The 16,111-nt window shown below is 45.6% G+C and overlaps 1 protein-coding gene across 3 annotated transcripts in view; it reads left to right on the plus strand.

The window, feature by feature from the left end:
• fnip2 (folliculin interacting protein 2) overlaps window positions 1-12,331 on the plus strand; it is a 28,126-nt gene extending 15,795 nt beyond the window's left edge. For all 3 annotated transcript variants that reach the window (XM_036516795.1, XM_036516796.1, XM_036516797.1), the window contains exons 5-17: window positions 5-76; window positions 509-606; window positions 2,864-2,935; window positions 3,736-3,871; window positions 4,082-4,283; window positions 5,059-5,147; window positions 6,151-6,297; window positions 6,880-7,049; window positions 8,209-9,247; window positions 9,839-9,995; window positions 10,531-10,731; window positions 11,373-11,488; window positions 12,011-12,331. In XM_036516795.1, the coding sequence (XP_036372688.1) occupies window positions 5-76; window positions 509-606; window positions 2,864-2,935; window positions 3,736-3,871; window positions 4,082-4,283; window positions 5,059-5,147; window positions 6,151-6,297; window positions 6,880-7,049; window positions 8,209-9,247; window positions 9,839-9,995; window positions 10,531-10,731; window positions 11,373-11,488; window positions 12,011-12,089 (2,578 nt within the window). In that variant the 3' untranslated portion in view covers window positions 12,090-12,331. The remainder of the gene's footprint in view (window positions 1-4; window positions 77-508; window positions 607-2,863; window positions 2,936-3,735; window positions 3,872-4,081; window positions 4,284-5,058; window positions 5,148-6,150; window positions 6,298-6,879; window positions 7,050-8,208; window positions 9,248-9,838; window positions 9,996-10,530; window positions 10,732-11,372; window positions 11,489-12,010) is intronic.
• Window positions 12,332-16,111: the final 3,780 nt, after the last annotated feature.

The raw sequence follows: 16,111 nt of genomic DNA on the forward strand, positions 1-16,111 counted from the left end.
CCAGCTCACCACCCCAGCTGATGGTCAGCAAGGTCTTTTCCACCAGAGTGGGCAGCGCAACAGGGAGCACAAACACGTGAGCCTCCCCTTTTCTCATAACTCCCTTTTAATAAATGGCTAATTATTAATTATTAATGCTCTGATGGTTCTGAAAGGTTTAATGCCCTTGACTGTTAATAGTCATGAGAGCTGATTTTTTTCAGGTAAGGGATAATAGTCAGTTTTAAATGTTTGATCAAGCAATTTCATATTGAATAATGAATGTTTGATGTATCTGTCTGTTTTAAATATTTGATCTGAGTCCACAAGTTAAGTCTGCTGAATTGATATGATGGGTTAAGTAAGGTAGAACATCCGTTGTGAAGGGAGTACAGACCTCTGGTAACCCCCCGCTCTGCACATTTATGCAGTATGTTCGTCATCTGTGGCTAGTGTTACAGAGGCAGAAGTGCTCCAGGTGGCTGAGCTTGTCAGGTGTGAGCAGAGCATTGCGTTTTTCCTTCCACAGGCTGCAGGACAGCTTTGAGTACATCCACCATGAGTCTGTGGCAGGGAAGTCCTGTCCAAGCCAGAGCGGCCTGGGAAGCCAGAGTGGAAGCAGCATAGGTATGCTCTCTTATTCTCTCTGTCTTACACACACACACACACACACACACACACACACACACACACACACACGTGTGCTCTCTTGCTTGGTCTTGCTCTTTCTCACACTTGCTATCTTTCTCCTTTCCTCCCGCTCTCTCCTGCTCCCTCTTTCTCACTGTCTCTGTTGTTCTTTCTCTCGCCCTCTCTCTTCCCTCGCTCCCTCTCTCTCTCTCTCTCTCCCCCCTCGTATCCCCGGTGCCTGTGTGTTCACGGTCCCTGTGCCTCTTTCAGGAGTGCCCCACCTTTACGGGGACAGGGCGCCGCCCGGCGCCCCCCACGCCCCTCACGCCGTCCAGCTCCGCCTCGTTCGGAGCGCCTCTTTCTTTGCAGGTTTGTGTGGAATGCTGAGCCCAGTGTGAGCGGTACACAAAACACCAAAACACCCAAACACCCCCGCTCTCCACCCCTCTCCTGTAGACCAGCCAATGAACAGTCAGAGGGATGCTCCTGCAGGGGGGGGGGCACGCTTGACAATCATGACCAACTGATCACAAATTTATTCTCTGCAGTGCGCATGTCACTGAATCTTAAGAATGCAATGAAGACAGCCTCTTTGATAATAAAGATAATAATAATCATCATCATGGATTGAATTTATAGTGCCTTTTAAGGATCACTTTACAGTGAAGGGAGATTAACTTCATTCACTGCTGTGGAATGTGACTGTTGTTTACAATGCAGTTACCGGCCAAGTGAGATCTGGTGTAGAGTTGCAAATGCATGATACAACCAACAAAATACTTTCCATTGTGTTTAACTTCTCATGGAACTGTATTAGTCATTTTCTGAAAGGCGCTAACAGTTTTAAAAATCTGCGTAATGAGACAGAGGCCCAATCTGACCTGATGATGCTGGTGCCTCTCCCTGCACATGCGTACCCCCTGACTGCATGAAGTGTGTGTGTGTGTGTGTGTGTGAGAGTGCGTTTTTTCCGTCCGGTGTGTGCACCTCCGCTGGTTCACTCCACCGCTGCCTGGTGTGGGCTCTCTCCTTCTTTCATAGCCATGGACTCCTTCATTCCAGCGCCTTCCTTGTCCTTGGTTTCCAATGCAAAATAAGTGCCTAGCGGTGCACTTCCTGGACCCTTCAGAAACGTCACATTATGAAAAAACAAACATTGTGGCATCGTGTATTGTGGCACTGGGTGGTCAGTATCACCAGTGGTATAATATTATTATTATTATTATTATTATTATTAATACAGTATATTAACAGTAACAACAAACTGATCTATGCGAACACCTTGTTCAGAGATAATAGTAATTATGATAATAATAATAATTGCAATAATAGTAAACCCTTTAATAGACAGCTGTTTTCTCTCTCCAGCTTTAATTTCATTTACCAGTGTGGTGTGTATTAGAAGGGTCTGTGGACAGTCACATGCATGCACTTGTCTTCCATGCTGTGTCATGCACACAGAATAACAGCATATTGCAGAAATACACCGCTGGATCCATCCCTTTTCCTGAATGGTGTATTTCCAACAAGAGTCTTAATATGGGTGGAAATTCTGTGGTTTGTGCTTGTGGTGTGTCACGATTGCGGCAAAATGCTGTTGTCACGTTGCATGGTTTTTGGGTCACAAGCCCTAACTTTCAGTTGTGCCATTTGATGTGGGTGTTTATTACAAGTGAAAGTCTGTGCGCCCCTTAATTCTTCACAGTCCCGACATGCACAGAAGACAAAGATTAATTCTTCCTGCATGTCCTCATGTTTCTCCGAGCGCAGTAACAGAATGCCAAATATATTATTGTCCTTTTTGTTAATCAGTCTTGTCTGTATGAAAGCACCGTATAGCTGTACTATTCTTTTGAATACAGTTGTGGTCAGATGTTACGTAATGGCTTTGTGTGTAGCAGCTGAGCCTACCGCTGTTGTTGTCGGAACATAGATGTATAAGGTTGGGGTGAAGGATTACATAAGCATGGCTGCCCCAGCTCGCAGTACTCCAGTGATCAGTGATATACAGTTAGGAGTGGGTTATGTAATCACTGACAGCTTTGTGTGTGTGTGTGTATGTGTATGTGTGTGTGTGTGTGTGTGTGAGAGAGAGAGAGAGAGAGAGAGAGAGAGAGAGAGAGAGAGAGACAGGTAACCGTCAAGGGGAGTGTACAATTTTTCTTCATAGTAAAGGGTATGAGAAAGTGTGTAACAGTATGTAATGGTGCTGTTGAAGTGAAGTTGTGTAATTGTATGTAATGCCCTCTCCCAGCTCACAGCACCCCTGTGGACATGCCGAGCAGAGGTCACAGCGAGGACAGAGATAGCGGCATAGCTCGATCAGGTACTCCTCATCCCACACCATGTTCCCTATGAGCGCATGCAATACAGAGACACGCATCACTCTGTCAGACGCTGCGCATTCGACACAGTGTTCCTTATGAGCACATGCCATACAGAGACGTCGCTACATTACATTACACTGCATTACATTATATTTATTTAGCAAACGCTCTTATCCAGAGCGACTTCCAGCACAAAAGAACAGAAGTGTATCCATTCAAGTTGAATGACCAAACGGTGTCAGACCAGGCCAACGACACTCCCAGGCCAGTTAGTGTGAACATAACACGATTCAAGCCCTACCACAAGTTAACTTGTGCAGCCTGACAAGACAGCCTAGAAACTAAGGGAAGCCAACCATCATACATCGCAAGTCACTATGTCACAGAATCCAAAACGCATTACGATACTACATGTAAACAGCAGCTAATACATTGGTCGAACAGGTGCTCATCATTCAACACAATGTTCCCTATCAGCAGAGATCATTCCAGCTCTGTTACTTTCAACATACAGGAGATACAGAAACGTTTAGAAGTACAGTGGTTTTATTTAATAGATACTTTATTTAAAAATGTAAAAATATTGTTTCTAGGTTCCCTCAGCTTACACAAAGCAGCACAGTGGAGTGCTAACTGGCCATATTACCTGTGTACAGCTTGCTGCATACCACATTCTCTTATTTGCATTAGTCACACAGTGCACTCTGTCCGTGCGGCCGTTGGACGGACTGTCCGTGTCACACGATCGTGACCTTGTGTGTGTGTGTGTGTGTGTGTGTGTGTGTGTGTGTGTCCACAGCGTCCCTGAGCAGCCTGCTGGTCACGCCCCTCCCGTCCCCAGGCTCCTCCCTCTCCAGCGGCTGCGCCAGCAGCTACCAGCGGCGCTGGCTGCGCAGCCAGACCACCAGCCTGGAGAACGGTCCCGTGCCACGCTGGTGAGTGCCGCCGCCACCCACAATGCACCTGGGTAGAACACAGAGTACACATGTACTCTCAATAGGTTGAGGAGTTGTTCTGTTTATGTGCTGGTGAAAGCAGTAGCCAGACCTAGCGGAGGAGGTTTTGGCAGTGTAGTAAGTGTGTGTACAGCTTTGCCAGGGTGGGGTTTTTTGTGCTGGTGGTGATCATGGGAATCTTTTTCGCAGGGGTAACGAGGAGACCTTCAGCCTATCGGACGAGAGCTGCAGCTCGAACCCGGCCATCGTCCGGCGGAAGAAGATTGCAGTCAGCATCATCTTCTCTCTCCCGGAGAAGGAGGAGGAGAACAAGAGCTTCCAGGACTTCTTCTTTTCTCACTTTCCCCTCTTCGAATCCCACATGAACAAGCTGAAGACTGCCATTGAGAAGGTGGGCCATCACCCAAAACACAACCAGGAAGCTGGCACGGTCCTACATGTCTGATCTACTTCCTTTACATTGTAGTTCATATATCAACATTGTATTGCGCTACAATATGAAACTACACAGTTAAAAAAAAAAGCAAAATATACAAGCCACTGTCAATTCTCAGAGAAAAGAACTGGCTTCATCTGAGTTGCAAAGTGTGACCGGCTCAGTGAGAAGCTGGCTCTGACCCAGTGGCCCGCACACAGACACCTTACCTTCTGATCTTTCCAACTGGTTCAGAGACAGCAGACACCACATGAATCCTCTTCTCCCCAAGTCCAGCCAAAACTGCCCTATCGCCAACAGCCAACACTATGCTGTCTGGGTCTGTCTTACAGCAATTAGCTAGGTAACACACAGACAGTACAATGAGGTTCCTTGACCTTTGAGGAAGCTTGCCTCACTGTGTCCAGGCTACTGCTAAATAGCACCAGACATTGTTCAGGGAAGGGATACACAGCTCTGAGACTGGAGACCTGCCATACAGCAGGCGTTCCAGCTCTCTTTAAATGAGTAGCACTTAGGAAGAGGGGGAGGGATGCTGAACTGACCAGCTGAGGTAGATATGTGCCCAACGGCAACAGAAATATGCAGGAGCTAGTGGTCCAAGAAGACCACTTGAGCAGCCCTGCAGACACTGCAGCATTCCAGGTCTATGATTGGACACCACTGGTTCTGGCAGTGCATGCTGTTCTGCCGTGGACTCAATGAGCAGCAGAACTCCTCTTTGTTTCAGGCGATGATCCTGTGCCGGAAGATTGCGGAGTCCAGCCAGCGGGTGCAGGTGTACCTGTGTCGAGTTATGGACGCACTGGGGGAGTTCCGGTGAGTACTGAGGCAAGACGGTGCCCCCTACTGGTAAAAAGGAAGAGGTGCACTATTATGTGTGACCTCACTAATGTTGAACCTCCCAATGGAGTCTGACTTATCAATAACATATTGACAGATAATTAGAAATTGGTTTAGTGGAATATATCTTTGGAGTTCGACTGCAATTTATAGGGACATGCATTAACAACAGAAAGTGTTGATCACAATATTTCTTTGCTTTGGAGACATAATCTGATATCTGTCATGTGAATGTTTAGAGGAGATGTAGGGGTTTTCTTTGGAAAAAAAAAAATGTATGATTATTATGCAATGTGCATGTCTAAGAGGAACTCAAGACAGTTTCCTGGTAAATGAATGAGGATGCATTTGAAAATGAAAGCCAGCTTGTGTTTAGTTGGATTGCAAAATTGTAGTGTCCAACCAATTGCTTTCCTTGTTTTCTTTTCCTCAATTTTTAGCCAACCTTTTTAAAGGAAAACACTGACAGATAGTAGTATTTGTGAAGTAGAAGTGTAGTTTACTTAGTAGTGGAAATGTAATTTGCAGTGATAACAGAAAATGTTGATACTGTACCGCAGTGGTCAGGGAAATGGGTTTTTACACATAAGGTTTTAGGTTCAAATCCCAGGTAGTGCGCTGCTGTCGAATGCTATAGCACCACCTGCTGGACTGTCTGTATAGTTCATAAGAACTGCATTGATAGCTCAAGTTCGTGTGCATCACAAGGAGCAGGGCTTGTAACCGAAAGGCTGCCAGTTGGATTCCCCGTCAGGGCACTGCCGTTGTACCCTTGGGCAAGGTTCTTAACTCCCAACTGCCTCAGTAAAATATCCAGCTGTATAAATGGATAACGTAACAACTGTAACCTATGTAAGTCGCTCTGGAAAACAGCATCAGCTAAATGAAAATAATGCAATGTAATGTCTCATTTGTGTGTTGATAAAGTGGCAGCTGTGGCAGGGTATTTGATGAGTGTATTTTTGCTGGGCTGTGACAGGACGACGGTGTGGAACCTGTACATGGCTCCCCGGATCACGGAGCCCGTGTGGCTGACCATGGTGTCCCAGACGACCGAGAAGAGCCCGCTGTGCCAGCGCTTCCTCAGGGAGCTCACCACCCTCACGGAGCACACCGCCAAGAGCCAGTGAGTCCACTGCATCACCCTTTAAACCATAGATATCAGACACCGCTGGCTACTTAACCTTGAACACCATAGGTATAAAACCATGTTGGCTACGGAACCTTGTGAACAATAGATATCAGACACTGCTGGCTACTTACCTTTGTACACCATAACTGCCAGACCATGGTTCATAGAGCTATGTAACTCCATGAACCATAGATATCAGACGCTGCTGACTAGTTCAACTCTATATATTATAGATATCAGACCATGCTGGCTAATTAACCACATAAGCCATAGATATCAGGCCATGCTGGCTACGCCAACCCTGTAAAGCACAGATATCAGACGCTTCTGGCTACTTAACCTTGAACACCATAGATATAAAACCATGTTGGCCACTGAACTTTGTGAACCATAGATGTCAGACACTGCTGCTGATTAGTTAAGCTCTCATATATACAAACTGTATATATGAGACCCTGCTGGCTACTTATCTCTGACACCTTGAATTAATACAGTTCAGCACTTTGCCTGCTTATAGCATGTGATGGTACTGCATGAGTTTACTGTAGATAACCTTTCCCCTTCTTCGTCCTGTAGGTTTCTTGCCTCACTGTTGACTGCTGTCCTGACCCATCACCTGGCCTGGGTTCCCACAGTCATGCCAAATGACCACCCGCCAATCAAGTCCTTCTCGGGGAAGCACACATCTCAGTCAGTAGACATGCTGGCCAAGTCCCACCCCTACAACCCCCTCTGGGCACAACTTGGTGAGGAACTGCTTCCAGGTCAAGGGGCAGGGTTTTCCGTTGTCAATACTCATGGGCTGGGGAAGTAATCTTTAGACCTCAGTTATTATCTTGGGGTATGCCGGTCTTGTATAAACATCTAGTCACACCACGAATGGCACTTTGACTTTCACGTGAATGGAAAAATGTTATGGTCGAGACAGGTTCTGCCCCAGGTATTGGTCCTTAATCAGTGTTCACTTTTTTTGACAAAAGGTTTGCATTTAGGATACAAGGTGGGTTATCTCATCCTGGACTGGCTATTAGGGTCTTCCATTCTGTTCTGTATTATGATCGATTTTCCTGTTGTAGGCCTGACTTTAAGAATACTGGTATCATCATATCATATATGTTTGTCCTCAGTGGTCAGTTTAAATTTTATTTTGATTGTTGTTTACAAAAACTTAACTGGATGCATTAGGGCAGTAGCCATTATGTAAACAGATCAATCTGTCCCTGGAGTGAAGGTTGTGCCTGATTTAGACAGCAGTTATACTGCCATCTAGTGGTTGTCTGGCTATGTTTTGTCAGGATCATTCTTTCTGTAGCTCACTGCCACATTGACCAACCATTAAGTTTTCAAATACAGTTAAAATTTCTTGCATTTTGTCAATCATGAAATGATTAATTTTTGATTTCTTTGGTAATTATGCAGATGTGGTAAATATGATTTTTCATTATGCCATAATGATGGATAAGTATGTAAGTAAGTATAATACAAGCTGTATGAATTTCAGAAGGCTGGATGTTTAGTTTATGAATATATTGATATATTGCTTTTTGTTTGTGATTACATCTAAATATCCACACTGAAACCGATGTTAACAGATAAATGCTCATGTAATTAATTCGGAGCCGTAGGTTGTGTTTTGTAGCAGCCAGCTCTTGAGCACTTGTGGGAGCGGCAGTGTAGCATAGTGGTAAGGAGCAGGACTCCTAACCAAAAGGTTGCCGGTTCGATTCTACTGCTGTTGTACCCTTGGGCAAGGTACTTAACCCAGAATTTCCTTAGTAAATATCCAGCTGTATAAAAGGGTAACGTAAAATATTGTAACCTATGCAAGTCGCTCTGGATAAGAGCATCTGCTAAATGCCAGTAATGCAGTGTGATGTGATGTAATGTGTGAACCCTGGCCTGCAGGTGATCTGTACGGTGCGCTGGGCTCGCCTGTGCGGCTGGCGCGGACTGTGGTGGTGGGGAAGCGCCGGGAGCTGGTGCAGCGGGTCCTCTACGTCCTCACCTACTTCATCCGCTGCTCAGACCTGCAGGAGAACGCGTTCCGCGCCAGCGAGCGGGCGCAGGGCGAGGCCGTGCTCACCACCACGCTGGAGAGGGGCGAGGTGGAGGAGTCGGAGTACGTGGTGGTCTCTGTGCGGAGCGAGCAGCCGGAGGGCGAGAGGGCCGGGATCCCCGCGGCCCAGGACCACCACGCCCAGGGCGGCGAGCTCGGCCAATCGGCTCCCTGCTCAGAGAGGACGGACGAGGAGGAGGCCACGCCCACCAGCACAGGTTCTTCCAGCCCTACACCTGTGCAGGGGACCAGGCAGAAAGAGGTGGAGACGGGGGGCATGGGCGAGCGGGAGGGGGCGTGCCCCGAGCCCCCTGCCCCGGGGGAGAGACCCTGTTTGAGACTGCTGCCCCAGGAGAGCCCTCTCCTGCACAGGGTAAAGTTCCAGATCGGGAGCTCGGAGTCGCCCGATTCGGACCTGGAGTCCCGTCAGAGGGAGATGGACAGGAGTTACCGCTGCTACAGGGACAGCCTGGCCGAGGACCCTGGCGGCGTGCTGGCCGAGGCGGACGCGGAGACCGAGGACGCCGCGCCAAAGACTCCCCCGCAGCACGCCGCCACACACTGTGACAGGGACACGGGTGCGCTAGGGGACCCGGGCCGGGCCGGGCCGGAGGGGGCGTGTCCCGCTGAGAGACCCGGGACGCCGGGCTGTCCCGGCATGCGCGCGCAGCCCTCGGCAGACAGGGCGGGGCCGGTGAGGCCCTGCCCGGGATGGTGTGCTCCCTATGGGAGCGGCGTGAGGAAGCTGCCCCTCAGGTTGCAGGGGGACATCCGCAGGAACGAAAGCTCGGACAGCGCCCTGGGGGACAGCGATGACGAGGACTCGTCGGTGGAGCCGTCTGCGCGGCAGGAGCATCCCAGAGAAGAGTACGAACTGCCCCTGCTCAGGTAACGGCACGGCACCCCACAAACTCCAGCTTCAGCTCCTAACATCCGCTATTAATGCTGTAGAACAAATAGTGTTAACACTAGCTATTACTGCATTAGAACAATTCTGTTGTGTACAAGTGTTCACATTGTTCACAATCTCCAGCTTCAGCTCTTAACACTAGCTGCTACTTCATTAGGGTGATCTCCAGCTTCAGCTCTTAACGCTAGCTGCTACTTCATTAGGGTGATCTCCAGCTTCAGCTCTTAACACTAGCTGCTACTTCATTAGGGTGATCTCCAGCTTCAGCTCTTAACGCTAGCTGCTACTTCATTTACAAATCTTAAGACTGGGTATTGCTGTATTTCAGCAGCTGCACGGTTTACGAGTGTATATTTTAGATGAATGTTTTGTATTTAGTGGCTTTGTAATTGTACAATTAGCTTGACTCGATACTTCTGCTTCAGTTTAACCTGAGAGATTGTCTATTACAACCAGGCAATTATGTTTCATTTCCTTGAACATGTCGGCTTGTTGCACTTAATTAGTGTCTCTGAGGAAATTTGCTTTGCTGCATCACAAATGAGTGAATTGGATATGCTTATTTACAGGACAGAAATCATCAGCAAGCCAGATGTGAACAATTTTGGCAGGTCGCTGTTTGGTGGCTACTGTCCCCAGTACATGCCAGACTTCGTCCTGCACGGGACCAGCTCAGATGAGCGACTCAGACAGTGTCTGATGGCTGATCTCGATCACACTGTCTTGGTGAGTAGTCTGCTCCTCATTTACCTCCTCATCTTCATTACCATCGCTGTCATCATCATCATGTTTTATTGTGATAATGGTGACCGTTAATCTCCTGAGAAAGTCCTGTTTGGTTTAAATTGCCTTTAAATGACACTGTGCTCTATGATGAAATAATATCCAGGGAAAACATTCATGTAGACTTGCCAAGATATTTTTAAATTCATCTTTATAAGGGCTTTTTACTTGATAGATATGAGTATTGTCTCTGGGGCAATTGAAATTAACGCTGGAATTTTTCCATAAAGCATCGAATTAGTCTTGAGCTTGGATTTAAAATGCATTTTAAAAAGCAAAAGAAGGCAAAGCGATCATTTTTCAGAGAGCAGCCCGAGGTGCTGTCATCACAGGCGTTGGAGGGGCTTTCTCTCCTATCCTTAGGAGACCGTGAGACCACACCCCAGCATCTCTCTCTCACTGCAGCCACATGCAAAATGGCGCATGCAACGCTGGGCTGCATAATTAACGCCCTGCTGCTTGCCTCCCGTCTTCCCAGCACCCGGCCCTGGACGAGCCCATAGCGGAGGCGGTGTGCATCATCGCAGACACGGATAAGATGACCGTGCAGGTGGCTACCAGCCAGCGCAGGGTGATGGACTCCAACAAGCTGGGCAAGGAGGTGCTGGTGTCCAGCCTCGTCACCAGCCTCCTACATTCCCTACTCCAGCTTTCCAAGCTCCACATCTCTCCTGACTTTGTACGTATGTTATTCTGCCTGCAGAAGTTATTTTGAACGAAATGTCCTGTAGTTCACCGTGTCTTCGCAAGTCTTGTTTTTACTGGGATTCCACGGCCTTCAAAAATCCTCGAAGACACTTTTCATTTTCATTAGAAAATCATGAAAAATTATTAGAAAATTATTAGAAAATAATTAGAAAATGATCATCGAAAATCACACCCCCACACTCCCCACATCCTTTTACATTGGACTTTTTAATACTATGCTGTTGAGTCCCAACAGTTCCCTTGAACTGATGTTGCTGACAAATTTGCCATCTTGCTGGCTTGTGTAGTAAGGCCACCAGAAGCCTGATATTTCGAATGTAATATGTATCAGAAGATATTTCCCTAGGCAAATTGATCCTCACTGTAGGCCAGCTTCCCAAGGATCTGACTGTTAAAAGGAGCAATTAAAAGAATCATTACAAATTTTGCATTCTGTCCTTTAAATATAGAAGCGTCATGGAAAATCTTAATGTACTGAAGTGGGAGCCTGCATTTGTCCCTGAGTTGGTGTCAGTGCGGTACGAAGGCTTTACTGTAATACTGCCACTGCCTTGTCTTATCAGTTCTCTTTGTGTTTCCTTTTGGTTTCTCTGAACGTGTGACCCACCCCAGTGCGTGATGCACCTGGAGGATCGGCTGCAGGAAGTGTACTTCAAAAGCAGGATGCTGGCGGAGTACTTAAAGGGACAGACCAGAGTGCACGTCAGGGAACTGGGACAGGTCCTGGGGTACGTCACGTCTGAGGCCTTTCTCATCAGTATGATTCAATGAAAAGATTTCATATGCAAGTCAGGTCTGAGGGTAAAAGCAAATAAAAAGCTGTAATAGATCGGCCAAATCTGAAGACTTTCATATTTATAAGGGACACTTACTTTATTAGTTACATTTTATTAATATCCAGTGGTGCATTTTAATTATTTAGGAGTTTCCTGTCTATTTTGTGTCTACCCATAAGTACCTGCACACACAAAGCAATGCTACAAGCCTTTGGAAGTGTAAATGTTGCTGCTCTTGTTAGTTACTTGTTTTTCTACCCTGTGTATTGTTATGGAGAAAATTATAATCAGCTTGGTGAAAAAAAAGCGAAGCTGAAATTTTAATTCATGGGCCGAATATTCGGCAAAACGGCATCTTCAGCATGATGCTGGAATCCAGCTCTGTGAAAGTGGCACCCTCCACATCTCCATGTGGCTGCTGCTGGTTCTCTCTCTCTCACTGCTCCTTCACAGTCCCCCGTGGCTCTCTTTCAGGATCGAATCGAACGACCTCCCCCTGCTGGCGGCCGTGGCCAGCACGCACTCCCCGTACGTGGCCCAGATCCTGCTGTGAGTGCACCCTCCCCTCAGGCCGCCACGCCCTCGCAAGCCCCGCCCCTTAACGGGCTCAGCCTGACTGGAAGCCCGGGAAGGAGGCGGAGCTCCCTCACAGCATGTCTCCCTCACGCAGAACGTCAGAACAAACCTCAGCTGCTGCTGTCACCTTGAAGCAAAAAAACGGACGTGAAGTTCGAGAAACGGACAGTTTATTCAGCCTTGAACTCATCGTTAACATATGAAGCTGGGTGATTATGTATAAGCTGTTATCGCTTGTTTTCATTTCCTTTTTTTTGTATCTGTGCGATAGTTTTTGATGTTTTTTTTATACAAAAGGGATGAAATTAAGAAAGAAAAATGTTTCAAGGGAAAGCATTGTTTGCTTTAGAGTGTAAGTTTACATGAGCTGAGGATTTGGTGTCTTAGACATGAGGCTGACCATAATTGTCTTGTAAACTGTTCTTAATTTTTTTAAGTCATGCATTAACATGTACTCACACAACCAATGCCACAATTCAGTATGTTAAATGATGAACTAAGTTCTTAATGTTTTTTTTTTTCCAGCGTTGTTTTTGATTCTTGGTGGAGCAGTGATTTGATAACAAGCAGTTTCTTAATATCTCTTTGGGCATTTCATGAAACGTGGATCAGCAGATCTCCAACAGTGGGAATAATTAAGAAACACAATACAGCCACTTTTGTATATGAAGGCAACCTCTTAAGATTCCGTTTGCAAAAAACAAGTTCTCCAGTGCAGTGTCTAAAAATTTGTAATACATGCACAGTGCTTTGAGCGGAAGGAAAGCATCCAGCCCTTTTTACTGGGTTGCACCTTTGGACGCTCTTTTGCTGTATTACAGAGGATAAAACATTTGCATAGTACATAGCATCCCCCTCAATCAACAGGCAGAAATGGACAACCATGTGCTTTCTTACGACCACGATTCCACTGTGAATGAAGGCATCTTGTTCATTCTTTTTTTAAAAGAATCCAGGGATGTGGTTTCTAGACCGACTAATAAACACTCAAAATGATAACAGTAATCCAGGCTTTTGTATGGTTTGCTATGGACTTATTTCCTGCAAATTTCTTAAAAATTAAAAGTTCTATTTTACAGAATTGCAGTGCTAACGCAAGCTTCACTGAGAATATTTTTCGAACATTAGTGGCTTTTATTCCAATGATGATTCTAAAACAACTGAAGAATAGCTTTTCTTACTTTGTTTCCACTAAACACTACCTCAGTTGGCAGGATTGCACCGTTCTAGTCTTAGCTGTCGGAAAGGTTTGTTCATCTTTTGAGATGGTCTATTTCCTCCTAAGGTTCCCTTTCCTGTCTGGATAAGTGGACAAGCAGAATACTCTAAAACAGTCGTTTGTGTAACGAAATGTGATCTCCTCACTGTATTAGCGAGTATTTGGTGTAGGTGTATGTAGGGCGAGGTAAGGTGGGAGATCTCTGCATTTTAGTGTGTGTGATGAAATTGAGTTGTATGTTCATGAGGTTTCATTCGAGCTGGTGTTATGCTTGTGATTGTCATTCTTTGTATCTTTTGTTTTATCCAGTATTGTTTCATGTTGTTTTAAAGGAAACACATGGCACGTTTAATAAAATGCAGATAATATGAATTATGACAGCTGTGTATGTGGGGGCTCTTCATTTATTTTTCAGAGGAAGAAATAGCAAGCGCGATTTAATGCAACCTCAATGTGGTTGCATTTTCAGTTGTCTCACTTTTCCGAATACAGTGGCTAACCAGTTTCAACAGTGCAACAGCCAGAAAATGTCCAAAAAAGTTTCTTGTTCCTTGATTCCGTCATTGGTATTCATTACCAGCTGATTTTTCCCCACTTGTATTTTCTGCAATGACTCTCATAACCAGCAGGTGTCACTGTTGGTATAGTTAAGAGTATAATTTTACATTTTATATAGTCAATGAAGAGCTTGTGGGTGGTTTACAGCAGTAGCCTTGAGGATTCAGAGCATTCAGGACTACCAATCTCAGTTTTGAGGGATGTTTAACCTCTGGGCTTCCAGGGAAACTGAAAATACACACATGGCATGGCATAGCACACCAACTCTTGCTAAGCCCATCTGGGAGGATGACAGTGGAATTTTTCAAAGAGAATTAGCTGCTGGTTAGGCTCCCAGAATGGCATTGAATAACCAGCTGAAAGCCGAGGCTACCTATGGGCCCTCTGACAGTCACCCGAGAGAGAGATACACTGCAATGCAGAGTCAGGTTACAACAGAGCATTGCATGCTGGGATTGCAAAAAGGCCTGGTAGAAGTGGAAGGCTTGCATACATCAGATCAGGCTAAGTGTAACCTATGGTACAGTGTCATGGAAGAGAGAGGTGACCACATGAACAGCAGGACTGGGGTGTATCCCATCCTTACATAAAGAGACTGTCAAGGGCAAATGCAAGAGAAGCTGCTCTAAGGGGAGGAGGGATGCTGTGCGGAGACAGGAAAGGGTGCCTGCACTAAAATGGGCCTGAGCTCTGGAGTGGACAATCTCAGGGGGCAGATCATTTTTCCATCCAGGCTATCTAGTGGCTACAGTGTCCCGACATGCCCTTCACAAGTGCTCTGCTGGAGAAAGCTAGAGACACCAGCATGCACACTCTGCCCAGATAATGGCACACTTGAGCACTCCCTGAGCTACTGCAAAAAAAAAAGAAAGCACTTGGGGAAGGACAATATCACTGTTAGTATCAGGTCCTGAAGCCAGCTACTGATGCCATTTACACAAAAAAAAAAATAAAGCAAGTACAGAAACCCGCAGAAATGTGCACCCGCCATGCACATTTCATTTGAAACTGGGTGAGTCTCCTTCAGGACTTCCACAACATACCGCAAAGATCTCACGGAGGTCTAACATATGGCAGGTCTAAGGAAGATCAAAACAGGTTGTTATTCTGGAGCTCACAGTTTCATGGAAAGACTTTACAGGTGGCAGATTTTATTATGTTAATATACTGTATAAATAGTGATATTGCTTTGTCATGTGTCCCATAATGCAGATGCTATTTCAAATATGCACACACGAGGGCGCTGTGGCATAATATATTGGAGTAGAACGCATCTGTACTTGGGCAGAGCTAATGTTTCGATTTTATTTTTGCAAACTATGAAAAGACATAATAGGGATACTGTAACTGTACTGTTTTTATAAATCCCATTGTTCAAAATCTACACTTGACTGGGCAGCTAATCTATTCCTGAGTTATCAAAACCACAAACAAGGAAGGACACGTGAAAAATTAACAATCAATTGCAGAGGATATTGGTGAGAAATGATTTGACAGTGAACCTCAGCACCATGACCGCTGTCTCTGATTCCAATAACTGTCCAGTTTAATCAGCGGTTAATGATGGGTAATTGACGGAAAATAATCAGCCACCCCGGCAAGGGACCTGGACAGCAATGAGAAAGGATATGATAAACTGTAATGAAAATGATTAGCATTGACCAGTAATGAGCTACAGTAGGCCTAATCCTGGTACTACATCCTGGTAATCACTTTAATCACAGCCTGTCTTCAGTGTAAGGCCCTTCCATTAATGTGTCATAATGCACTGTAGCACTGCAGCTGTGGCTGGAACACACGAAACAGCTACACAATACTGACGACAGACTGCTGTGTTGAAAGGGACTATTTTTTATGGTGCAGATGCTATAACTGTATTCACTGCTGACCACAGAACACACAGGGCACCATGCTGGTATTACTTACTTTACGCATCTATTTGAACATTCAGCCATTTACATACAGCATTTTACATTCAGTAAACAGGGAGGTAAAACAAACAAGATTACATAGTCAAATGTTCCTTCCCAAGTTTCCTTCTAATCAAATTCAGCCAATCAATAAAATTCTGCTCGTTAGTTATTTTTTACAATGGAGATGGAAGACAATGGAAATAATATGGGTTATTGGCTAACAGTAGAATACCCATCCCATAAAGGAAAAGGCTGACTGCAGCCCATTTGAATGGTCTTTAAAACAATTCTACTGGTAACTAAACAAAT

This window comes from Megalops cyprinoides, chromosome 22 (assembly GCF_013368585.1).
Source record: "Megalops cyprinoides isolate fMegCyp1 chromosome 22, fMegCyp1.pri, whole genome shotgun sequence".
NCBI classification, from domain to species: domain Eukaryota; kingdom Metazoa; phylum Chordata; class Actinopteri; order Elopiformes; family Megalopidae; genus Megalops; species Megalops cyprinoides.